The sequence below is a fragment of the Aphanomyces astaci genome (genome assembly GCF_000520075.1).
Source record: "Aphanomyces astaci strain APO3 unplaced genomic scaffold supercont1.35, whole genome shotgun sequence".
Taxonomy (NCBI): Eukaryota; Oomycota; class Saprolegniomycetes; order Saprolegniales; family Verrucalvaceae; genus Aphanomyces; species Aphanomyces astaci.
This window is the reverse complement of record NW_009798298.1, coordinates 536,325-547,840: the sequence shown is the minus strand read 5'-3', so window position 1 is coordinate 547,840 and position 11,516 is coordinate 536,325. Positions and strand designations below refer to the sequence as shown.

General features: G+C 46.9%; 3 protein-coding genes across 4 annotated transcripts; all 3 read right to left on the bottom strand.

Annotated features, from left to right (window-relative positions):
- Positions 1 to 651: 651 nt before the first annotated feature.
- H257_11760 lies at positions 652 to 6,443 on the bottom strand. Of its 2 annotated transcripts, XM_009838781.1 has the most exons (12): positions 5,056 to 6,443; positions 3,880 to 4,281; positions 3,381 to 3,521; positions 3,150 to 3,227; positions 2,940 to 3,067; positions 2,698 to 2,773; positions 2,234 to 2,311; positions 2,023 to 2,166; positions 1,851 to 1,973; positions 1,485 to 1,556; positions 1,056 to 1,202; positions 652 to 989 (listed from the first exon to the last, which is right to left on the bottom strand). In XM_009838781.1, exons 1-12 carry the CDS (start codon positions 6,403 to 6,405, stop codon positions 753 to 755), a joined length of 2,976 nt encoding a protein of 991 aa, XP_009837083.1. In that variant the 5' UTR covers positions 6,406 to 6,443; the 3' UTR covers positions 652 to 752. The 2 variants fall into 2 exon arrangements, with proteins under 2 accessions (XP_009837083.1, XP_009837084.1); XM_009838782.1 differs by lacking the exons at positions 652 to 989; positions 1,056 to 1,202 and having other exon boundaries at positions 1,341 to 1,556.
- Positions 6,444 to 6,475: 32 nt separating this feature from the next.
- On the bottom strand, positions 6,476 to 7,391 carry H257_11759 (hypothetical protein). Its single transcript, XM_009838780.1, has one exon. The coding sequence runs from the start codon at positions 7,358 to 7,360 to the stop codon at positions 6,761 to 6,763; it is 600 nt and encodes a 199-aa protein (XP_009837082.1). The 5' UTR covers positions 7,361 to 7,391; the 3' UTR covers positions 6,476 to 6,760.
- A 342-nt stretch (positions 7,392 to 7,733) lies between these two features.
- H257_11758 (hypothetical protein) lies at positions 7,734 to 10,580 on the bottom strand (the record flags this gene model as incomplete). Its single annotated transcript, XM_009838779.1, has 12 exons — positions 10,554 to 10,580; positions 10,390 to 10,491; positions 10,013 to 10,144; positions 9,834 to 9,926; positions 9,575 to 9,775; positions 9,235 to 9,498; positions 9,028 to 9,164; positions 8,712 to 8,949; positions 8,294 to 8,629; positions 8,085 to 8,227; positions 7,894 to 7,973; positions 7,734 to 7,846 (listed from the first exon to the last, which is right to left on the bottom strand). The coding sequence occupies exons 2-12, from the start codon at positions 10,483 to 10,485 to the stop codon at positions 7,734 to 7,736; spliced, it is 1,833 nt and encodes a 610-aa protein (XP_009837081.1). The 5' UTR covers positions 10,486 to 10,491; positions 10,554 to 10,580.
- Between the last annotated feature and the right edge of the window lie 936 nt (positions 10,581 to 11,516).

Below are 11,516 nucleotides of genomic sequence, written 5' to 3'. Positions count from 1 at the left end.
CAGGCCGCCGCACTCTGACTGTCAGAGTGCGGCGGCCTATGTAGTCAGAGTCTGACTACATGTAGCTGCTACGAGTGCGGCACCAAATGACCCTCATGACGACTATCACATCACATTCAATCAAACGTTACAGTAGAAATCCATTCTGAGCACGACGTACGCCACAACGGCAGGTCCAGTCAGTACTTCCAGGGGCATTTCGGGTGAAGAAAAGCTCGGCCAATTGGCGCTCACGCAGGATGTTGGGTTTTTTTTGGTTGGGTTGGTTCATCAAAACAGATAATGATTGTCAGCACTCAACCTTGAGTTCCAATGGCGTGTGGCCATCCAAACGTTTGAATGGCCACACGCCATTGAACTGAAGGTAGGAGTGCCAACCAACGAATTATTCCTTTGTGATTCAATACTTATTCATTTCTGTAAGCTTTGAGTATAACCTATTTTCATGCTCGAGAAATCAAGGTTATTTACTTTCTTGGCACAGAGTAGAAGAATTATTTATTTTTTGTTAATAAATAAATATATTCGCAAAAAAATTATTTTTTGGTCAGCTCTGATTCCACGTCGTAACAGCTTGTCCATGTAAGTTATGTACTACCTGCAAAAGAAGGATCGGTGGAGGATGTCTACTACTAGTAGTACTAACGGTACTGTGGTATTAACACAATAATCATGTTGCAGACTCAAGTTAGGTTGACTACTATTCTACTACTACTACTAGAGTCCATTGTCGTTTTTCATTCTGTTCTCATTTATCCTTGGGCGATGGTTAGTCGTGCCAGTTCCAATTGCTGGTCCGTGAGCCCCTTGGCGGCGGCGCCACTGGCCGTTGGCGCTGCCATCCGCAGCGTCGAGTGGTCGCATTGAAAGCAGCGCAAGTCCATCGAGTCGTGCGGCGGCTGCTTCCATAGCATGCTCTTCTCTTCCAAGCACTCCATGTGGTACGTGTGGCCGCACTCAAACACGCAAAACTGATGCGTCGACTTGTTCTACATGTCCATATAAATAGGTATATCTCTGGATATATATATCTTTGGAAAGATATAAATACGCACCGGAATGGGTTTCATGGGCGTAAAACAAACGCCGCAGCTCGTAACCGGACTCACCCGGCGCGCTTTTCGGCGGTGGGTGACCAGGCGACCGAGTAACTCGACGCGATCTGCTTCAAAGGCCTTGGTACACCCGTGGCATAGACTCAACTAGAAAAGATAGCATACATAGGACGCATAATTAAATTTAAAAAATCAAAAAAAAATCAAAATATTTTCTTATAAAAAAAAATTCACTAATAAAAAAATAAAATTTGATTATTTATTGAAAAATAAGATAAAAGTTTAATAAAAAATCCTTTTTTAAGAAGATATAAAAAAAAGAGTTTACACACATAAGAGTTAGTCGCTACAAAAGGAGCATAAAACTCTGTCGCATAAGACGTGTGCGACGACACGGAACAACATCCATCATGTATGGCTGGCTGGTACCTGAATCCTGTAATTGGCAATGATTTGCTGGACTTTGGCCTTTAATCCTGTGATTTCCATGTCGTCGGGGATCTACAATTAATGTCAAAACGTGAAACATTTTCGAAATATGTCGATAATATCACTGGAGTCATTCAAAAGTATCAAAACAACGAAAAACGTATCAAGAAAATACAAAAAGTACATCAAAACAACGGAAAAAGTGTCCAAACAAACGGAGAACGTAACAAAATTAACGGAAATGGAATAAAAAGCAGAAAAGTAAAAATAGAATATGATACTTTAAAGAGTAACGGTATCCGACGAAGGCAGCCATCAAAGATATCGAAATAGATACTTGACAAGGCGAAAAGACCTCTGACGGACCTTGCGCATGATTTTAATCGGGTCGATTTGGTGGTCGCTTGCGTATTCCAACAACTCTTCAATGTACCCTCGGTTCGTGAGGCTGATTTCGACCAGATAGTCCCACAATTCGTCTCCATTGTCCTGGTCACGCCACGTCATAACCTGGATTTAAGTATGCAAACAACAATACCTGCACAAATTGGATGGCTTGCTTGACGTTTTGCAGCTGCGTGAGGATGAAATCTAATGCCTTCTTCTGCTGCCCCATGCGCCCCAAAATGAAAATCATCGCGTCCCACAATGGCGGCGACCGTTCGCTGCAGAATTGATAGGCCTAATTGATATTCCATAATTTGATATATATATATATATATTATTTGCCAGATTGTTGGTCACCATACCTTTTCCAACGGGACAAACGCACTCGTTTGCAAAAACTTGACCAAGTACGACGGCATAAACTCTGCATACAACGAAATCTACGCGAAACCACCATTATATATATATTTATATATATATATTGTCCAATCGATTCGAAACTGGAGCCCTCAATGTCTCTTAAGAGAATGGATTAAAGAACCGCCTAAGCCAATCAAATCACGTTCTGTCGAATTTCTGCCAATTGAAACTTACGATGATCCGGCAAAGCCATAAATATACTATTTTTTGTATATTATAGTTTGTACAAGCTTCAATCGGATCAAATGATGCTGTTTGGCGAAATGACTCCAAATTTGGGTGAAATTCACAATATCTAAGTTAAAAGCACGTTACAATACACTACCACCATCCAACAGATATGTGTAGATAGCCACATACGGAATTCAACATATATATCAAGGAAATTAGAGCTCGTTTATTGTACCTGTAGCTCGTGCAAGGACGCGTACATCTCGGCATTGTAGTCGGCTAACCGGTGCACCACAAGACTGTGCAAATATCTATCACGCACAACAACATATATATATATCCTCAGTGTCTATCGATATCAACCAGGCAGGCCCAAGATGAAAAAACTCTAAAAAATTCCAAAAATACTGCCCATACTGCAAATTTCCCCAGACGATTGAATATATATATATATATATATATATGGAAAAGGCATACTCGTGGAGCAATTCCTTCTTGTGCTCCAATTGCTTGACAATCGCGTGTACTTTGAGCTGGTCCGACTTGATCTGATGCACGAGCATCCGCAGCGCCGACTCGCGGTCGATCAGCATCAAGTTGACCACCTAATTCATACCCCCATATAATAATAATATTAAATCGAAATATTTCAAACAACCAAATATAGTTCACAAATCATCGTAGTACCTTGTTTTGGATCGAATCCCACAGGTTGTGCTCCACGATGAGCTTGAACGCGTGATCTTTGTTGGTGCACAACGATCCCTATTTCCACACATACAGTATATATATATATAACTATATTAAATATTGGGATATATATAAATAAATACCATCGAGAGTTTCTCCACATACTATTAATATATATATATATATATATAATTCCACTGATAAACCCAACACGAATAAAGTATGTACCTGGCTCAAGTAGATGCGCAATGCATTGTCGTATTGCTCGGTGGCTGTGTACAGTTCGGCTAGTGCTTCCATGAGGTACGATGTCTCCATCGTCATGCGGTCGACGTCCGTCTCGGCCAATCGGCGGCGGCGGACCACCGTCTAATAATTACATATGAAAACCATAAGAAAAAAAACACAACATTGTTTCAATCATAGTTACCACATGACAACAACATACACTTCAGGTACTCTACTCAAATGAGGACTATTCCCATCAATTTGAAACCAACAAAACGACTCCTACAGGAACCATCCCATTTCCTACCACAATGAACAACATTTGACAAGGAATATTCCCTCCGTGTTTCATGCTGCTTCCTCGTCCTTCCATAGACACAACACTGGGAAAAATCCCAATCACCCAATCAATACATCTCTCTCTCTCTCAAACTCAACACTGGGAAAACTCCCATTCAATACAACTCCTTCTCTCGGGGAAAACTCCCAATCAACGTACTTCGAGCTGCAAGATCCACGCACTCGAGTCGTACAACGGATCAAACAACGACGCGGTCTTGGTGTACTCTGCCGCGACAATACCATTGCCATTGCTATTGCTATTGCCATTGCTGCTCGGCCGGCGATCCGACATCCGCGGCTTGGGCCATTTGCGGATAATCTGGAGCAGCTGCGCGGGGTCCGTGTCGAGGAAATGCTTTAGCACCATCTCGTACTGACTTGTGGGCAGCCGCGGGTTGGACGTGGGCATGAACTTGGCGATGGCCGACAGCTGCCCCTTCTGCGCAAACACATATACGTACTTCTCCCACAGGTGCGGAGACAGGAGGCGCCGGCACACGTCGGCCGCCGTCGCGTACTGCTGGCTTAGCACGAGCTCCCCCAAGTAGTACTCGACCAGCTAACAGACAGATACGAATGTCGTGATATCCAATATCACTAATTCCACATGCGTTCGAGTTGTTTTGCATCTATATTACTAGGACTACAATTCAAAGCAGATGATTGGATCAAATGAAATAAGGCTGCGATATGATTGGCTAAGAAGAATGAAGAATATGAGAATGTCTCATCAACGAAAATAGATATCATGTTTCACAGGTCCGGCGATTGATGGGCGGTTCAGTCCACCAGAGGAATTGGACATGAACAATATGTAGGATAAATATAGAAATACTTGGTACAAATAATCATAGTATTCATTTTACATCGTATTTACCGTTGATCTATCTGCACCATGAAATATAAAATGTGAATATAATTATGCAATATCAATAAAAATAATCTCAAATCAATTATACAAATGGGATATTTAAATAAATCGTTCAATTTTCATTACATTGTCCAAAGGTACTTATTGTACGTACGTACATACGACCCACACGGTAGATGATATTGAATTTTGCTGTAAACCTTACAGTTCCGTTTCATATTTCAGGGTGCAATATCCAACAACACATATGCAGTATCGACGAAAACAAGATGGAATATATATATATATATATATATATATATATATATATATACGTTGGTTTCATGGCTATCCAAATAATCAATATACACAAGACTGATAATAGACTGGAAAACATGATTTTTTTACATTATTATTTTGGCTGAACTCAAAACCATACATATATTCAGGAGAAATAGACGAGTCGAATAAATATATATTTACCTCGTCCAAGGCATGCCGCTTGAGGCTCGGGACGTCGGTCAATGCGATCGCGAGCGCGTTTTCATAGGCCCGCTGCGACAAGGCATATGCGACACGGTCGTCGACGTCTCGTACGCGGCACACGACCACGTCTTTTGGGGTGCATAGAAACAGCACCGGCGAGTTGGTAGTGTGACGTGGGAATGTGAGACAGAGCGCGTGGTAGTCGGTCGCGCGGAGCTTCTCAAAGCCCCTTAGGGGAAGCATGTCCACGGCCATCTGGGTGCCGCGCCAGTCGATCACGTGCATCTCGGGGCACGGCGTAGCTTCCACCAGTCCTTCGCCAGTCTCTTTCTGGCCTTGCCGAGAGACTGAAGGGGTGGATGGTAGAGGGGTAGAAGAGGCCGAGCCTGGCGGGCGGAACGCCAGGACGCACACGGCCGAGTCTCCCCAAGGAGAGACCCCCGCCACGAAGAAGTCAAAGGTTACGTACGAAACGACTTCGGCGGACAAGGCGGCAGAGCCAAACACGACAGCGGGCGTCGCTTTGGAGGGTGGCGTCGTCGCCGGTGGCGTGGTGGTTGTGTCGTCGTTCGAGGAAGTAGAAGAAGTGGATGCCGTGAACTTGACTACGCGAAGGGTATGCCCCCACCCGACCAGCAGCACCAAGTCCCCACTGGTCAGCGTGTGCCATACCAGATGTGCCCGGCACAGCTCGAGCGGTGGGCAGTTGGGCGGCCGTTCGATGTACGTGACGCGGGTGTCCGTGGCCGTGTCGTACACCTTGACGCCCCAGTCGTTGACCCATGCGAGGAGGTGGTCATGGTACCGGATGCAGTGCACGGGCCCTTCGCCTTCGTGCACAGTGTTCTCCTTGTCAATGATCCATCCCTTCTTGTTTACGATCAACTGCCCTGAGATGCCGCCGCACGCAAAGCTTCGCTCGCGCTTCGTGGCGTACCCTGGCTCGAGCTGAGACGAGTACACGGCGTTGTAGAAGTTGTAGATGTTCACTTCCCCGCCCGACGTCGGGATGACCACGCGCGACGCGTCCAACTCGGTGGACATGGGCAGCAGCGCGTACACCGCGACCGTGCCGTCGTCCGAGCATGACACAATGTGCTGGCCTGATTCATCGATGCTGATCTCGTGCACGCGCTTGTGGTGCTGATGCAGTCGTCGAATGTATCGACCGTTGAGCTCTAGCATCAGTACGTGGCCCGAGAACGTGCCGACGCAGATGAAGTTCATGTGGCCCGCGATGCAGCTCAGCGCGTCGTCGCGCAGTAGTGTGTGGAGGTGCCCCCCCACGCGTTCGTACTTGAGAAGAGGTTCGCTCTCTCCTGCATCGTCTTGCGGAGCTGGTTCCATGTCAAGATTGGCAATGAATAGACCAGGCTGCTGCTCCGTCGATGGAAATAAAATACATTGAGGATGCTCGTCCGGATAATGATCTAGATTATGCGGACAACGATCACTTCAAGCAAATTCATGGGAATGCAAAGGGCACAACTTCAATCGCTTTGACCTCGACGACATGGAGCGACCCTGTTATGAGAGGCTCCTCGGATGTTGCATTGCTCGGCGAGTCGTCTTTTGTCTGTTATAAGGCCTCGGACATTGTGCCATCCATTTAGCAGCGCAGGGAGAAAGATGAAGAGTTGTATAGATATCGTTAAAACGCGGCGAACGTAGCGTAGCTGCACTCGAGGAGTCATCGAGTGGATCACTTCTTGGTCCCCACCGCTGAGAGCGCAAACGTGCCAGCTTGCATGGCCACTTGTGGATTCGCACTCAGGTAGGTTGCGGCCTCTTGGTTGCCGGTGGTGTACCCCGTGGTGGGGTCCGCACTCGCGCTGATGTGTCCCAACTTGAATTCGGGGTGCTGGCACATGATAAACAGGTTGAGGAGGGCGTTGCAGCACATGAAAACCCCCGCGACCGTGCCGAGTGTTGTGTTCATCCCAAAGTCCAAAAATCCGATGAAGAAGATGAACCCCGCGCGTCCCTTGTATGAGTACAGGAACCCAAAGTTGCGCCGAATGCGAGTTTCCATGCTGGTTAATCGGCACTCGAACAAGAGGAAGAGCAGACCGAACGTGATCACGTACACGGAGACGAGGCCGCCCGTGATGTTTAGCGTGACGATGCTGATCAAGCCCGTGATCCCAGCGATGATTTGAAGCAGCGAACACCCCACGTTGCACACGCGCATGAGCCGTAGCACCTTGGGCAGCTCCATGGTTTTCACATTGTTGATACGCGTGGCCATCGACGTCTTGGTCGGGGATGCAGGGCCAACGACTGACGCGGTCGGAGAGCTCATCTCGTAACACTCGACGAGGATCCTTCCAAAATTGAAATGACTTGACCTCAACCGGCCATTTTGATGCGAGTGCGGCTCGTTCTAAAAATATTTCAACCCGCTCCTGTATTTTGATTGGTCGTTGGATGACGAATGATCTCGTTTGATTGGTCCATCTATTTTTAGGAACACTCAACAGCAATTTCGTGTCCCTATGCACGAAGACGAATCGCTCGCTCAATCGTCTTACGTTAAGATTGAAATCACTCTCTTGGCTAAGCTTTGGAAAAGTACTCTTGGCGTGGAATGGTGCCACCGACCTTCGCCCCAAAGACTATATACACCCCCATTAGACCTGCGTTGGAGGTCGTTATTAGGATGTGAAATCCGCATATTACCACTTTTGCTGCTCGTTCGTGTCGACGTTGGAGTGCCGGGCTTGGTCGAAACCTTCGGCATGGGTAACACTCGATTTTGTGTTGGTTCTGGTGGTCGCTCCACCACAGCCTACCATACAACCGACTCAGTCAATCCAATACAATCTCAACTTGCACAGGATTCAAAGGCGAGCACCTCCACAACACTGCTAGCTTTGTTGCTGCTAGCGGACGACACTTCAGCGTATTCAGGCGATCTAACAGTACATCAGCGCCATCACATCTCCTTTTGTATTCGACGCATTCCGATAAGAACATGGGCGAAATGACCCAGCTCTTTGCAAGTAGAGGAAAGTTCTAGCACGAACCGCACGATTTCCGCTGGGGTACTCGACACTAGGGGCGGACGACACACCGCTTCGCTTCGTTTTCGTGACCTCTTGTGATAACTCTTTCCGGTGGCTAAGGTCGTCCAATACACACACGTTCTAGCCGACCACGAGCACGCCACCTACAGGACAAAACAGACTTGACCACTTGCCCTCCAAATCACTCTACAACATGAGCAAGGCAATACCTTGGGGGGTACGGCATCTGCCGAAGTTTGGCGGCGGCTGTTACTCCCGTCCAGCAAGAGTACCCGGCCGTCGTTCATGAATTGGGATGTGGGGGACTTTGGTCGATCGGGACTCAGTGGGGATGATGATATTGAGACGTCGAACTTGTCAAACTCCAGCACACTCACTTGCCCCACTTCACCCCACGCGTACACGGCATGCCTGCCCTTCTTCGTAGAGACGACCACGGCGGTGCTGTAGGAGCCCACGAGCACGTCCAGCACCGCCCCCATGTTTTCAATGCATCGCAAGCGCACGCCGCTCCATCGGCCCCGCTGGTTGGCGGGGACACCCAACTACACTCAGGAGTAAAACCCATGATGAACGTCACTTCCTTGGGAATACACGATAAAATAGAAGATATGTGTGGTGTCGTACTTGTCCGTGTCGGTTGCTACCCCATACAAACACCCGAGTACCGCAAGTGGTGACCGCGGCGGCATGGTGGACTCCGCAACGCACTTGGTTGAAGGAAGGAACCCCAGAGTTGTTGGATTCGCGACCGTCCAGCGTGCCAATGGGGAGTCGCGTTGGGCTTGAACGGTGTACGATAGACTCCCCCAACCCCAACGCCCCCACAGATGCTGAATCATGGCCCCACGAATACAGTTGCCCTCTGCACCATACATCGTTTCAGATATCAAGGGGAAGTTGTTTATCAGGGAGTGGGCGGGGACAGACGTGTGCCACGTACCTGTCGCAAATGGCCACGGAAAACGAGCTACCACACGCAATGGTTTTGAATTTCACGGGGGCGTCGGCGGCCGCTTTCACCAACTTTGGAATCGCCGGCTGTGTAGCTGACGATGACATAGCTTCATCCGTCGAGGCCTATGAAAGGAATATACATGGTTCAGCAATCCTAGCCATGGGGTTTTCTATGGTAGATGCTTGTTTTTACTGGATTCGTAGTCGTCCCCCAAGCTAAGATCGATCCTGTTTCGAGCAGCGCAATCGAATGAAACGATCCGCTGGCGACGGATGTCACCCGCCGGAGGCGCAGCACCCCCACGGCCCTCGTGACCTGCTGCGGCGCCAGACTCCTTTGAAAATGACCAAGTCCGAGCTGCCCAAACTGGTTGCCACCCCACGTGAACACGACGCCGGCGTCCGTCAAGGCCACTGTATGGTCTTCACCAGTTGCAATGCTGGCAATCTTGGCACCCTGCAATGAGTAATCACATGTACTTGGTTCAAAAATTGTAGACACGAATGACTGGGATGAGTGAGGATGTATGTACCTGAAACCATCTAGGATGGACGAGAATAGGACGAGGGCAACTGCCCTTGGCGTCACCCATGGATCGAGATATCGTAGCTCCACATTGGCCTTGGTCGTTCCGACCATACGTATACACTTGACCGAGATCTGTCAGCGCTACTGCATGCCCATCGCCAATTTCAAAGGAAACCATGTGCCGCCCTTGGTCCAATAGCATGTCCTAACCCCCGCATAAGATTATCATAGTGCACAAGTACGTGATGAAGTAAAAGTCTCACCTGCAATTTTGAAAACTGCAAACTCCACGTCGATTGGTGGAGGACATTGCCTGGTGTTGTCGTTTTGACTGCCAACAGCGTATGGCGCGAGGCCTGCATGTATGCAAAACGTTCGGTATAAGATATTAGATATCAATATAGGTAATGCATTTATGTATGTAGTAGTAGTTAGTAGTTACAAGTCGAGGGGGTGGGTGCAGTTCCAGCACGCGTCGATTGTGCTGCACCATATCCTCGCCTTCGTGTTGGGTGTGAATGTCAGCATGTCGTTCCAAGTCCACAAGCATGTGCTGCAACGCTTTCCCCGATGCCTACGTCGATTTACATGGGTTTCCCGTGAATAAACCATAACAACATGATCGTAATATGGTACTAAATGTTGTACTATTAATAGTAGTAATATTAACAAATTAAAAAAAATGGATTTTATTAAAAACAAAAATAATAAAATAATAAAAAAATGGATTAAAATTTTTAATAAAAATTTAGTAGTCGTCTAACGATGGCTAATGCATCTATCTCGACAGTATTTTGAACCAAACAAAGAGACACCTACCTCGTGACGGACAAGGAACCCCCGAGCTGCCGCCTGAAGTCGCCTTGCTGCGGCGATCGCTAGCTGAGTTTGCATCGAACACAACTGGCGTCGCATCCATTTCTACTCGTTTCGCATGTAAAGAGGACAGTTGAATCGAATTCTCTAACGTCGAATAGATCAACCTGAAGCCTGATACAGGCGGCTTGGATGGTTTGGTAGCGACGACGAGCAAGACGACATTTCACCCACGCTTGTATGAGGGTCGCGGCCGTGAAATTTAGGCGAATCGACCGCTTTAGTGCCAAAATGTGCAGCACCGTCTCCAACTCGTTTCGAATGCGAAACCCTCGATATAGTGCCTGTAATTTGAGCACAATAGTGCACATTGCCGTAGTATGTTGACGTTTCAAATGAAACTCGGCCATTCCTCTCTACAACGCTCAATTAGTCAATTGATGATCTGCTGCACACGAACGAATGGAAGCCAAAGGTCAAGTTGTACACGAACGATATATGTCAAATCCATTCCAATATGGACTTCCCAGTAGAATCGAAAGAATTAGTAACATTTCGACAACAATATTCCCTTTTCTGGCAAAATGGGATGAATCAAAAATAACATTTTCAACATGGAGGGGAAAGGTCCATGGAGTAATTCCCACCTTGAATTATTGGATATTTGGGTTAAAACTCTTCACAGTCAAGCATAGTTCAATTGTAATCAGATATTGACACTGTGAATTTGGCCCCAAAATGGAGTTTTGGGCCAGAATATTGAAATAGGCAATTGCATTTTAGAATAGCCGAGCCAATCAAATAACACTGTTGAGAAATTTGAACCAATCATCGAGCCGTCCCAAACAAAAATCACATCTTTAAATACAGATAACGACGGAATAAGTGGCCCTGTGGTACTTCGAAATAGCACTTCAAATTTGTATTGGGACAAACTACTTCGAAAAGTAGAATACTTAAATCAATACGAAATTTTAGTACCACAGGGCCACTTATTCCGTCGTTATCTGTATGTACAGTGTATACCATACATTGAGTAAGCTTAACATCTGACACATGTCAGCAGACATGTTCATGTTTTCAGCGAAAAGGGCAATACAAGTAATAAATATATGCGTATTGTCGATTTG